The sequence below is a fragment of the Notothenia coriiceps genome, unplaced genomic scaffold, assembly GCF_000735185.1.
Source record: "Notothenia coriiceps isolate Sejong01 unplaced genomic scaffold, NC01 NC01_scaffold00031885, whole genome shotgun sequence".
NCBI lineage: Eukaryota > Metazoa > Chordata > Actinopteri > Perciformes > Nototheniidae > Notothenia > Notothenia coriiceps.
In genome coordinates, this window is record NW_011364586.1 from 580928 (window position 1) to 595918 (window position 14991).

Here is a 14991-nt window from a genome sequence, read left to right on the forward strand (position 1 = left end):
GGTGCGGCCTGTGACGGGGGGAACTTTAAAAATGTGGCGTTTTGATTCAGGATGCTGTGAGTACTAACTGCTCTCCTGAAGATTTAAATGACCCCAATTCCCCAAAACGTCACATTTTTCCGTGTGATTTAAGGCTCTCTGCAGGATAAGAGGATATGACATTTGACTGGAGAGAAAAGGATGTGTTATAATGGCTTTCTACCAACTAATTGTCTCCCTGATAGAAGAACAGGGTAAGTGTGTACCTGAGTGTGTGTCCATGCATACAAGTAAGCAGGTAGAAAGGAAAAGAGGAGGAGATATCAAGAACAAACGGAGGGCAGATGGAGGTCAAATGCAGATTAGAGAAACATCTATTGAAGTCAAAATATTTCCCATCTCATGTTATCCTCACAACTGATCAAGCATGACATACGCTGTGAGTTGCAACTAGATACGAGTATGATAATGGCCAACTTCCTTGCTTATTTTAGCCCTTTTTCATCTTTAAATGGATTGAATATGACACTGAATTCCTTAGCAGTTATACAAAAGGAATTTGGTAAAGTTTACACTGTAGTTATGTCTGCTCGGTGCACATGAAATGCATGATTTATGATAGTTAAATATCCCATTTTCTCCCTACATTATTGCTTCCTAGAAAAAGCACAGAAAAGCTCAGCACACTTTTCTAAAAGATAAGAGGCAAAATGAAGATATTAGACACACGAGAACCATGCAGAAACACCCATCATACAGATGACCCGTCTTCAAATAATCTAAAGTGTGTTTGTTTTTAATGAATTACCACTTTTTATAAATAGTCTTCAAGTAACCCTGAGAAGTTACTGACCACTGGCAGTATTATGGGGCAATATTGTTTTGATCAGACCCAGATTTTGTTTATATATCAACACAGATGGAAACGTTTCAAGCTTATCAACAGCTGGTAGCAGCATGACACTAACAAGACAGAGCAAGTTCAACATATCTTTTTTTTTTTTTTTTTTTAAATCAACTTGTGAAAGTGAAATATCTGTCAGCAAAGTTCTTAGTTTATGCAGCAAGGGGATGATGGTGATTCAGGTTTATCCATGGGGTTAAACTGGTTAAACTGATGTATCCCAATGGTAAGATTTGTCCATATTAAAAGCATTTCATGCAGCCATAAAACATAGTAAGCATCCCCGAGTACAGGATGAGTCAACATCATTTTACAGGATGTCAAACTCTAAAATACCATTACTAAACAACTTTTTTTGTCATTGTTTTACCAAATACAGGTGAGTAAGTGACAACCGGTTCAATACATTATCAAATAAACTCATTTAAAACGTTTACTTTGATTTCATGGCAGTTTTAAACTGCGTCTGCAAACCCTGAGAGGTGCTTTTGGTTATTGAAGATGCTTACGAGCTGGGTGGAGTTACTATGGGAGTTTTCGGAGGTGCATCATTGACTCCTTAAGGAATCATAAAAGCGAAATATGCCTTCCATATTAAGATATACAAAGATACCATGGGAGTCACCGCCCACATAGATCCTGGGAAGATGTCTAATCAGCCAAAGTAAATGAAGTCAGAGTGTCAGGGGGCTTTTTAACCCACCGACAATTTAGTTAATAACATGTTTCCTTGACTGAGGTAACACTGAGTCAAGACCAAGCATGTAGCAGGTGGGAAAACATGCAACTTTTCAAAAATCAAATCCTCCTTCAAAATCATAAAAGGGACTGCCTCCTAAAATAGATAGATGACCAATATTACTGCTGTCACATCTCTCTTTAAAATCATTCATATTAAGTCACATTACTCACCTTTTCTGTCGTGCATAAATATTTAAAGACCTAAACTGACAGGATAGATTTAAAAAGAGACACCGTGTTCCTCAAAATAACACAAACTGAATAGTTTGGGGAAACAAAAATGGACTTTTGGCTGTGAGCGGGGCGCTGGTTTGACTTAATGATTTTCAAGACTTCAATGTTTACTGATGAGTCTTTGTACCCATCCAGAGCTGATTTAGCTCACTTTGTTTTGTAATGCAAATCATGGCAAGATGAATAAGAGCTCCTTTGCGTGAAAAGGGGAAAAACAACTACAAAGAGAAGAAAGATGCCAAACAAAACTGTACAGCAACAAAACAAAAAAACACGGTTTATAAAGTTGTCAGTCATGTTCGGTTGCCATGGTAACAACTGACATCATTGTGTGTTTATGCATCACTTCCCATATTAGTTGCACACGTTAATTAATTAATTTATCTAATTATGGCGAGGATCTAATACCAATTAGCGTAATTGTAGCTTTCTGTGTACAGCCATCAGTGCCGAGCACAGATTTATGGGTGTGACCGCAGGGCGTGTAGACCTGTGGGTTTTTGAGTTTGTGGCGTGTGTAAGTTTGAGACCCGTCTGTGTTTCAGCCGAGCAAATCTCACAGGTCATCAGTGAGTGCTATTTATATCTTTCATCATCATCCTCCCTCTCTTTCACTCCCATTGTCTCTCTGACCTCATCGTCCCGCTTATCTCCTCACTAATCCCACTTTGTGTACCCTTCATCCATCCTCGTTTTTACCTTTCCTCAATCCGTCCATTTTCCTTTCCCATGTTTTTTCTTCTGTTAAGTCTGAAATTGCCTCCACTCTTATCGATCATCCATGGATGTATAAAGAAAACTGGATACAGAATCGGAGGTGGGGGCCAATTCATTCCTCTAAAAGTTGCTCAGTGGCACTTGAAGCCAAAATGGGACTGACTGTAGATTCAAAAAGTACCTGGATCATGCAGACTTAAGTTTTCCTGAGGCCCTCCCTTCAATCTACCTTCTTTTAATAAATGTTACCACTTGTTGATCATAGTGATTTAAATAAGGGCTAAAAGAGTGTGTGTACTGTGTAGTTGATTTAGCTAAAAAACAAACAAATGCTGGGTTAAAGACCTTTCTTCCTCAATGTGGGTTAATGGGGAAGTGTGTTTTTAGGCCCAATGAAGTCACTGACTGGCACCGACACGCTACGAACATGTGCTTTGATTATTCACAATTTTGGCTAGTGAGGATTCTATGATAACATAATTGATGAAAAGGACATTTTCATCAATTCATCAGTTTGGAAATGATGCTCTGTTTTTGTCTGGTGTGAGAGATCATGCCCGGGTAAAAGACAGCTGTAGTTCGGCTTTGGAATGTCCTTTTTTCTGTTGTGTCATCATAATGCATATTATACGACCAATGTTCATATTTAAATAGTTTCGGCAATGTTCTTCATAGATCTAGCATCTCATACTGCACCAGATCAATGTGTTAAAGACTACACCATTTTATTTCTAAATGCATGATGTATATAAATAGGAACCACTATGGCTCGGGGAGTAAATGTTTGTCAATTTGGATAAAAGCAAAGATAACGTGTAATGAAATCATGATGTATAATCGTGATCTCAGTATTGACCAAATGTTGGTAATGATGTTTCTGATAATCATGCAACCCCAGCCTCCTCCAGGCCTCCAACATTCCCTGTCAAGTTTCTGGGGAAGCATCTCACCTTGAAGCTGCACCAGACAACACACAAAAAAAATAACTGCATCAACCATCCGCACATGTAAACATCTGCTACTCACTCTGTGATCTCTTCAGTGACCGTGTGTTCAACCTGCAGTCGAGAGTTGACCTCGATGAAGTAGTGTTTGCCTTGTCGGTCCACCAGGAACTCCACGGTGCCCGCGCTCTCGTAGCCCACCTGCAGAAAACATGGAGAGAAAAAGGCACTTTTACAGCTCCGAGTTCTCCTAATAATAATGTCAGCTGTGTAAACAGTCATGAAGAAGCACTCACTCATCTTAATGAGCCATGAAAGCAGAAGAACAAAAACACAGTGCTCTCTCCTCGCAGATATTACTCCATGAAATGAGAAAATAAGCTCTGTTTTATTTGTACAGAGGCACGAGGGCTTTTTTCATCCTTTTCCTGCCTTGTAATAATTAGGTCATTAATCAAGGGGGATTTATTAAAAGCTCATTATAAAAGCACATTTTCACACTGCAGTCAGATTCAAAATCACTTGCTTGTACAATAAATGTAAAGAAATGTGTATTGGAAGGGACCATAATATGTCTTCTAAGATATGCCGTAACATAGTGACATCACTATGGACCACTTGCGCTTCTATTGGCTAGCGCTCCAACACATTTGACGTGAATAAAGACCTTTCTGAACATTAAAGCATGTAAACATGTCACAGTAGAGCAGTGCTTCTCAAAGTGTGGTCCGTGAGCGCCCCCTAGTGGTCCGTGAGTATATTGGTAACATTTCCCATTTGAAATAAATAAATACATTTAGGTTTTCCGTACTCTCGCGGGAATATCTCCGCAATGGAGCGAGGTTAAGTTTCACTTTCAATTGCATGATATAGCCCTGTGCAACACCTTCATCACACATGTTGCCACTTGTTTGTAGAATTTTCAGGCGATTTGTAATCTGTTCTAGAAAAACGATGTGTTTTTTTATATTTGTGGAGTTAGGTGGTCCGCGAGTGTTTTTTTATTGGTTAAGTGGTATGAAAAAGTTTGGGAAACACTGCAGTAGAGGGAATCAATACAAATATGAAACCTGAAAATGAGCATAATCTTTCCTCAAGAATAGACAATATGTCTCTGTTGAACTTATATACAAAACATCTGCGTAGGTTTGTAGGAACTTGCAAAAAACATGTATTGTTCTCCTCTATTCCACGTGAATATATTAACTAACTGGGACAAAATCCTCTAAATTCCAAAGGTCTAACTTTTTCTAAGTCTGTGTCCCCATCTCACAGTCTTAAGCAAACAGACAAATGTGTAATAAATAGAAAACTAAAGACAGTGTGGGCAGGAAAAGCAATGGTTCGCATATGAAGAAACAGAATGCATTAAGAAAGTGCTCACATTTAAAATAAAATGCGGGTAAGAGTACACCTGGAGCACTTCCATGCTCGCTTCGGCAAGCTGTTAACTGCCAACGCAAAACGCTCATGAGCGCATCTCCAAATGCATTTATTTTAGTTTTCAGCTTTAAACATCACCGTAACCTACTAAAAAGGTTTTCTTTCTTTTTTTAAACGCACCCTTGATCTAAAATTTCCATTTAGTCTGCCTAAGATGTTTTTTCTCTCTCCTTTGAACAGAAATGTTCTCACTTTGATCAGCTCGGCGGTGTGCAAATGTGCAATTTGAATGACCATGTACTGCCCTTTATTCATTTCAAAGTTATTCAATAGCTCATTATTCATTCAGCAGAGAATAACAGAGCTGTTTTGGATGTTTCTTTTCAACAGTATACATCTTCATTGAGTATTTATTACAGGACATTTCTTTTGACATTTTAACTTGAATCAGGGAAAGCTTTTCTTTTCATCCTTTTGTCCCCAAATAACTCAATCGGAGAGAATCTTAAGGCTAATGTAGCACCTGCATAAAAGTATTTTATGAAGAGTAAATGAAAACTTCTCGGATCTAGTTTAATATTTGAGTGTAATTGCTCTATAAATGTTATATAAATAAAACGCATCATTATTATCACTGGATTTTGCCGGTATGAAAATTTCACAGAAGATTTGAGCAAAGCAATCTGATTCATGTTCCAACTATTTTCACCAATTTAACCAATCAGAGCGGTGCCTCATCACTGATTATTCCTATAATCAAAGTGTTGCTGAATAGGAAATAAACCCTGTTTCAAGGGAAGGATATCATTGAAGAAAACAACATCCAAAGATGGGAATGAAGATAGAGGGCTGCGTGCAATCAGATATCTAAAACACAAGCTGCAAATCAGGAAATCACATATTCCCAGAAGGCACAGATGTGGACGGCTCCGGAAAAGGCCACAGCGCCACCTACGTCTGAACATATCTCAAACTATCTGATGAGCATAGTCCTGTTTTTGGATTCTTCCCCCCATCTTTGTAGTGTTCAGACTCTGTGAACAAACCTGGAGGAGGTGAATGTTCCAAACCAATTCCTTCACCCAATTCTTCAAAGACAAAAGTGCATGTTCAGTCTTTAATAGTTTAAAAGCAGCCAACTGCCTTATTTCCAACATTTGGCAAGCGTAAATGTCAAGACAATCAAATGGGCAGAGGAGGAGGGAGGGATGGATTGCGGAGATAAAGATTGCCTTAAGCTAGGAAACAAAATAAATGCAGCAATTAGAGTTTGGCAACTAGACAAACACAAAACAAGCCAAAAAAAGAGCTCAAAACAGCTCTAGAAAGTCTGTGCGCAGGTGCACCTCTGCCAAAAAAAGAGCACCGGGTCATTTGAAAAAAGGCGCAATTGCGTACCAACATTGAGAGAGAGAGAGAGAGAGAGAGAGCGAGAAAAGAGAAGAGAGAGGAGAGAGATAAGAGAGAGAGATATTTGCGAGTTGCATACGAACTCAGGGCCGGCCCGTAGCACTGGCTAGATGTTCGCCTAGGGCGCCTTATCTGGGGAGGCAGGTTTGAAATCATTCCAATGTATACTATAGGACAGTAACCAAAAAATGTCCTTTAAAACTGGAGATAAAAAAAAAAATGCATAAATAAATAAATGTTAAGGTAAAACAAGATATGAATGAACAACACAAATAAAATAAGTTACATTCATTTGTTATTGTCTATGGGTCATGTTCACATACTTATTTGATTACATCCACTTGTCTAAGATGACAACAGAGACTTTCGACCCAAAACCAGATGTTGACTTGTGGATGCAAGCAGCTAATCGCAGACTCAACCAGAGAGAAAGTAGTAGGCCTACATCATCAGCTACCATGTCTGACAGAGAGCATTAGCATAGGAACGTAGCACTATTGAAGCACTTAATATTTTTTAAATTAAGGAACAATTATGTGTCAGACTGGGTGAGACGCCTCAAGGCACTAATACACAAAATGTAAATGTTCAGCCTGAGTAACCTTTCTCAACCTTCTCTGTGTGCAGGCATATTTTTTATTGTAATTCTGTGCGTATTTCCTGTGAGGACAAATACACACACACACACACACACACACACACACACACACACACACACACACACACACACACACACACACACACACACACACACACACACACACACACACACACACACACACACACACACCAGCTTTTCTGGTTATTACCCGTCCCCTTGTGTGTTATGTAGCTTTTTCTGCATGTAAACGGTCTGAAGAGTCACAAACCCTCAAAGTACACCCTGTAGAGAGTAAAACTCTAACACAGAAAAGACCTGTCTATGCTGCCCCAGAACGCCTCGTTGGAGATTTTTATTTTTCCATTGTTTACTTCTTGGGTATAGTGAAGTATGTCGGGTATAGTGACGTAACGTAACGGCTCCGCAGATTGGTCCAAATGGACCAATCCGGAGCCGTTACGTTTGGACCAATCCGCGGACTTCCTCACACTCGGCGGGACGTTGCGAGGCTCGCTGCTGCGAGGAGCGGGACACTGAGCTGGCTCACTGGTGTGGGGTCAGCGAGTCAGCGAGACACCGAAACTCAGCCTGGACACACACACACACACACACACACACCCGCAGCCTGGCTGGGAGTTTGTGTGTGCCCAGGCTGAGTTTCGGTGTCTCGCAGATGGCCACTGGGCTCGCAGGGAGGGGGGACAGGAGCTCCAACAAGCCGTGTAGGACAGAGAGTGAATACACATACTTTACAGAGATGCTGTATGAGAAACCAATGTGAGTTTGGAAAATTGCACAATGTAAATGTATTTTAATATACCTCAATAATGTAATTATGATCCGCAGAAATGGCCATGACATGGGAATTTTAAGGCAAGTGAGATTTAAGACATCTTCCACCTTTCTTTAATGTAACGCCGAATACAATTTAGTGCCAATTACAAAATCTTGGTGAAACATTTGGTAATGATTTACTGATTATTTTTACTGTGCATACTTTACGACTTTTGAAAGTTTAATTTAAGACATTTTGAAAGCAATTAAGGCCTTTTTTTTATAAATGAAGAAAAAAGTGGACACAACTTCTCACGCATATATTGAAGGTGTCACTCCATATTGCACTCTCACACACTGAGTCAGTGAGTGAACTCGCAGCCAGTGGACCAGATGGAGCGCTCGCTGCTTTATAAGGTCTGACAGACAAGTCAGTGAGCTGTATTAACACCCCGAGAGGTCACCGAGGGCGACGAATACACGCATCCTACCGCAGTATTTAATGTATATTCACATATTTAACTCCCTGCAGCTGACCACAGTGTGTGAGTGATGGCGCTTAAAGGATCCCGATGAATGTAGCAGCTTAGAACAGGAAGTGACAGAGACAGATAGCTGGTACTGTACTGCAGAGAGTGAGACAAAGTACATAAGAAGAGTTCATGAACAGTGGGAGAAAAGGGGATGGACGGAAGAAGAGGGGGAGGTAAAAGAAAGATTGATGGATTGATCACATGAGGACAAAGACGAGTGAATGTGAGGATTAGATGGAGTAAATCAGAGAGGGGAAGAAGGGCAGAGCTGCCATGATGGAGGGACTGTCACTCTCTTTCTGTCATCAAGCACTTCAGTTTAAAATCATTTGCACGCGACGTTACAGGATGTTCAAATCCAATGAAAACTCCTGACAGTTTTTTATACGCTCACTCCACAGCGACTGGCTATGACAGAATATTATTCAAAGACTTCACTACACTGGAAACTGCTGTGTGAACTCATTCATCAACAAGATGGAGTAAAGTACAAACGGCATTCAGACCCAGATTGCAAAGAAAGGTCGTTTTTATTACCTCAGCCAAGGAGGTTACGCTTTGAGTTCTGTTTGTTTATGAGTAGGAGCGATAACGGAAAAAGTGGTAGCCTGATTTTCATAAAGGAAGGGTGAAGCTCAGGGTGAAGGGAGGACATATTTAAACGACATTTAAGAGGAGATTGGCAAACACAGAATATTTCTTATTTATGGAAACGACCTTGGGCCAAGCTGCCTGAAATCCTCAGGGATGTTTAACCTGTTAAGCCCCAAGCCTGTCTTTCAGGTCTCAGGCTCGAAAATGACATTCCCAGAACAAATGACCATATCTTCCCTTCTAAAAAGGGGAAAATTAATAATCTTTTTTCTCAAAGTAATGATAAACCTGTGAGTTGGATGTAGAAAAGTCAGAATCAATAGACGTTTTTTTTTTTAAAGAAAATTCAGATTGAACATGTTAAAAAACTGTAAATTATAGTGTCCGTCCAAGAATTATTTTTTACTTATAGTGAAAACCACCCTTGAATGATGGGATGGGACACTAAAAGCTTTAGGAATCCAAAGTACAACATATAATAAGTACCCTGTATCAAGATTGATGCAAAACAAGTGACATTTTACCTTTTTAGAGAGGTTTATCAACAAAAACTCCACCTCTGGGGTCATTTAGGTGGAAATGGGCGTTTTTGACGTTTCTCTGGAACCCATTGTCGATTTTGGTGATTGACATCTCTTTTGAACCATTAGAGCCAATAGAATCGAAGGGGGATTTCCACATACACACCAACGTTACCATTGAGAAGTGGGGGCTATGCGCACGCAGTTTGCCTAAAGCGAAACCTGTCTCACGCTCTGAAATCTGAAAACTTAAGTTTCAGCAGCGTTTTTATCCTTTTAATGCCATTGAAGACAACTTTTGATCAGACAACGACAAAGGTAAGACATATTGCGGTGTTTGCTACCTAATGCCACGTGTTGTGATGCCTGTTTTTGTTTATAATGTTGAGAGTTCTGATCATGGAGTGATGCTATAGATACCTATCGATTCTGTGTACTCTCACGATGCTAATCGATATGTTGGATGTGCAGTTACGTTAAGTAATAAGGGTGTTATACCGTGTTTTCTGTGCTAACGTTGTTAGCATTTTTTCGCTCAGGGCTAATTCAGAGGCTCAGCGTTAGCCTTGTGTTTTTTTGTTGCTCATATCATCAGTTAGCCAAGTTTCTTCCAGTTACATGGATATGAAACATTCATAGTTTATTAAATATTAAGAAGCCCTCAAACGCTGTTTCCTGCAGATTATGCGTTTTTACGCCCGGGGGCGGGGGGATGGGGTTCAACAGGTTAAGGACAACATTGAGCATATTTGTTAAAGTGTGGAGGAAACTGTTCAATACAGAAATACAAGCATCTAGGGACAAACAACTTCCCTGCACACAAGACATCAAATGATGTTCCTCCTGTATGTAAAGGTGAGGCTGCAGCAGGTACACAATCAATTGGGTAAGACGAATAAGAAAACTTCTCCATCTTACAAATTCCATTGTTGTTGCTGATGGAAAGGTGAGGACTACAGGGCCCTAGCTGAGTGAAATGACCCAGATATTTCAGTGGTAGCCATGGAGATAGCTGGTAGAACTCACTAAGGGAAGGAGCTTTAATGTTTCCTTTCCTATCTCCTTTATCATAAGGTAAACTGGATCATTCTTTACCAAAGGAAAGGAGATGGTGCCTTCTGAATCTCCTTGCAGCAGCAGTGAATTTGAGTCTTTGTTTAATTGTACACTATGGATAATTTAAGTTAAGGGGTTGTGATACTCCTTTGGTCAAAAAACTTGAGTTAAACATAATTTAGTTTAATAATTCCAAAAGGGTTTATTGTATTTGTTAAGGCCTTTAAAAATAAGAAGTAGGTATATCGAGATGATGTGTTGCCTTTAAATTAGGACAACAAATGCTTCTGCTGACCCGATGTCCTTCAAGGCCACATCATTTCAAAAAAATCATTTCCATAGTGACGATAATTGCAAGGCAAGAAGAGTCTCAGGTGCTTCAGGTCATCCCTGCAGCCCACACAGTGTCCCTGATGTGAGGGTGGGTCGATGGCATTCAGTCTACAATAGGCTGCAGTGGAGGCCTTCGAGCGGTGACAGAACTACAGATTGTATGAAAGAGAAACAGGATGTTTCAGCAGTCATTGGCTCCAACTGTTGGTGCAAATCGGTGAGGCCACAATTCAAGGTCTGTCCTTGCAGCTTCTCTTGACCAACAACTTCTTTGTACCTCGATACATATAGATGTGTTTCTGAATCTTACATTTTGTCTGATCTACAATGATAAAGGTTATATGCACAGTCATATGCAACTTATATTCCAAAAATTACTTTATGATGCTTTCTCCCATTAAGAGATGTTGGTTATGACAAATGTTTGGTTTTAGTACTATTCCTTAAATGTATACACCTATTTTAGATTATTGTCTCCATTGGGGTTTTTACTCCAGTTTGTTGACCCTCACTCTCTTGCCTGTTTACTGCTAGAAGAAAAACCCCAATTTTTGGTTAAAAGTAGCAACACCTCTACTTTTAAACATTATGAAAGACCTTGATGTAACAAGGTTTTTGTATAATTGCAAATATTGCAATGTAGAACTTTTTAAAGATGGAGGTTAAAGGAATAATAGAGGATGGCTTTCTTCTTTAACCCTGAAAAAATGACCATGAGAAGAGCTCAGACCGGCTTTTTGTTTGCATGAGTATTTTGTGTGTAGGTAGTCAAGTTTTTTTGCTGGCCTTGCACATTGTCTAATCTTAATCTTGAGTGATGTTTGGGATTTAAGTTGCACGGCTTCTTTTAAGTGTTGCAACATTAACAATGTGATCCCCTTTGGCTTCTAAAGCCACGGTTTCTTTGAATCAGCAATTTGTGATTAGCCTTGATGTGTCTTGAGTGAGAGCCACGAGAGTCCATCGCTATGTTAATGCTGCAGAATAAAGAAACATCAGGTAAAATCCTGCCATAGTCGACACCTTGTTCCACCCCCAATTATTTCAAAATGTCATAACATACTCCTTTTAGAAAAACAAAAACCTCCATTTCCAAAGATTTATTTTACATACTTCTAATTATTAGACATTTCCGTTTGTTCTTGCCAGAAAGATATGGGGTCATGTTCCTTCTGATTACCTTTGCATTAGCTGCTAAAATGTTTCATTTCAGTGTCAAGCATCGTCTTTATTTGAGGGGCTTACCGCGGTTTCATCTCTGCAAGGACACGCTAAGATTCCTAGGCTTGGTGCAAAGCATAACAATCATTTTTCTTTTTGAACTTTTGAGGTCCAGAAACCAGTTACTGAATACAAAACTGGCTTTGTTGTTGTGAGGAGAAGAAATAGAGGTTTTAAAGATGTTCTTTGAGAAATGCTCAAATCAATTCAACAGTGCCTGGAATATAGTCAGATTCTACCCAAATACCACACATTCACAAACAACCGCAGGGGTCACCGGGTCGGCACTCACACTACACTTACTGTCTAAAAAATAAAAAATGTTCTGCTTTCAAGGTTGTTGCTGCAAGGTTGCCGTCACTAAATGCAAATCATGCGAGGAGGAACAGTATTGATGATTCACTGCACACCACACACAAAGCGATAGACGCGGACAGGCCGTGAGAGACGGAGTGGCAAGGAGAGACGGAGTGGCTACACGCTTCGGGAATTTACCACGGCTGGGCTGCCATCCACTCGTCCTGCTTCTGCTGCTGTGGAGGCCCGCTTTCACCTATCATGTGCTGAGGTGCGGAGGAGGATTCGCCGCGGAGGAGCTCCCACGGCTGAAGGCCCGCCCTCCACCTGTCTTGGTTCCGCTGTTGGAGGCCTGCTCCCACCTGTCGCTGCTGTACGGGGGAGGATCTGCCACGACTGTTTCTGCTTCTGCTGGTGCGGAGGCCTGATCTGGGGATACCGCGGAGAAACCGGAGCGCTGCCACACTGCTGCCTCGCCTGTTCCTTGCTGCTGTCCTGACGTGGATTTTGCCCCAGGAACATCGCGGATACTGTGTGCTGGACTGGGAAAATGGCCCATATCGTGATTCTGCTGTACCTATTGACTGTGTTGGACAATGAGAAGATCGCTCGTCATCCTGAGAAGTCTACTGGATTCAGGCCTGTTCTACCGCCCGCAGTGGACATCCCCTGGAAAGCGTAATCCGCCGTGTCAGGACTCTACGATATAAAGTGGACTTCTAATATCTTTCGCACAAAGTCGTCCGCTGTACCAACGGTACCTTTGCCGTAACTTTTTAGTTTTGACAGGGCATTAGTTGCCGACCTGACATGGTGTGTACATTCAGACTTCGTGAACTACTTTGCTTATGCTAATACTATATTTATATACGCTGCGTAGGGCTCGAAATAAGACTCACCTCACCCGGGTAACTTTGCCGTATCCTGCTAGACACTGTAAACCGACATATCGACGAACTCCGTGCTGGACCACTATAGGGTGTCTTTTAACGTACCATCTCTACCTGTGAGCGTCTTTGAGGCAAGTTACTGTAAGTTTTTTTGGTTAGTGGAGTCGTTGCAGCCCTTAACGCGCTAGTGATCACGCATACTGCGGTTGAAGAGGGGTTATGCCGGGTATAAACTCTTGTAGGAGTATAAAGGTCATACTATTGTGAGATGTGCTAGCTAACTATACTGGTCGATTAGGATGGGTAAAAATTTGTGTGGACCTTCAGCTCAACCTCATAAAAGTGACTCAATCTCTTCGGGGTAACTTCACAGCTTCCTTATCTCTCGCTCAGCGTATCTAGAACGTACGTTTGCCGTTTAAATACTCTTGTTAGAGTTTTGAGAAAGGGCATCGTACTGAAGTGACGGTGCTCTTTCGATGTCCTGTAGAGCGGTATAGTTTGTCCGGTAACAAGACATTACGTTATTCTATGGATAATTTAACTTGCAAAAACACATCTTGGCTTGTCTATAGCACTAAAGGTTTTGCCACTTGTACAGTTAGGCCATGAAGTCTTGAATCTAAGTTCACTTAAGTTATATGGCATAGCACGTTAAGGATTATTACACGCAAATCGAGTAATTTTACTGATTTCACAGCCGTGGTAGATAGGACTGTAATAAACCAACATCTTCTCTGTGTTGGACGGAAAATATTTAAAGTAGTCTTTACCTCCAAAATATCCGGCCTCAACTTTCGACAAAGGGAGAGAGATACGTGAAAGATTTTCCGTTCTATAAAATATTTTATGTAAACGTCTATGTCAATAACGTAAAAAGTTCGATGCTCTACAATGTAATAGAAAATAGTCTCCAATAATACAGATAAATGTCTCAGAGAGATATTTGCTATATTGCCAAACTCTCCATTCATTACCAGCTCAACAGTGTTTTTTTTATATAATATCGATCTCCCATTTTATATGTTTTAACATTAAGACTTGGTAAGAGTTAGTGATATTCAAGAAACATGATAAGATAGAAGTGGTGTGCTGTTATTAGGGAATATTGTTGGAGATCTTCTTTGTGAAAGTGTTTTGTTGATTAAATAAGTACTGTTTGCATCCTTCTCTTGATGAGCGTATCTAGAACTTTTTACTGTTTGATGATTCTCGCTTTTTATTTTAATATTTGTTTTATTTCGAGAGAACTCGTATGTGTTTCTACTTGTTGTGTTGATATATCGTGTCGCGAGGTATATTTGGTGTTAACATTATATTAAGATACTGTCTTACTCATAAATATAGAGCTTTCGTGCCTTCTGTGTGCGGTCGTGTGCGTGCAACTTATCAAATTTGACGGTTTAGCTTCTGTGTAATAATTGGGAACACTACTTTCATCATTTCTTTAAGAGAGGTACTGAAGTTACCAATTTTCCTACATCATCCCTAACATAGAGACCTTTTACTTTCAATCTTACGTTTTTCTTATCGGTAGCTAAGGGCTGGCTCGTTGCAAACTCAACTTGCCTCAAGACGCTACAGGTTAACGCCCGTCTCTTGGCCGTTTTATTCGCGCCTTTATTATTGGAAGCACGCTTTTTGTCAATCAACCTTAGACAATTGTCGTAAGGGTGTTTTTTTATGGTTCGTGGAAAAGAGAATGGTTGTGTGTATGTCCAGTTGAAAATCTCGTGGTCGTTCTGGGCGCTTTCAATCTATTCAAGTTTTTTGTCAATGTCTTGGTAGTATCGTCGTCATCTTTCTGTTGTACGTTTACTTAAGGGCTGTTGTTGGTCATTAACAAACACATTGTGTAG

The 14991-nt window shown here is 40.3% G+C and overlaps 1 protein-coding gene across 1 annotated transcript in view; it reads right to left on the minus strand.

The window, feature by feature from the left end:
* LOC104960528 (pyruvate carboxylase, mitochondrial) overlaps window positions 1-14991 on the minus strand; it is a 251396-nt gene that overhangs the window by 185581 nt on the left and 50824 nt on the right. Inside the window, exon 10 of the mRNA XM_010788608.1 lies at window positions 3602-3720. Within this exon, the coding sequence (XP_010786910.1) occupies window positions 3602-3720 (119 nt within the window). The remainder of the gene's footprint in view (window positions 1-3601; window positions 3721-14991) is intronic.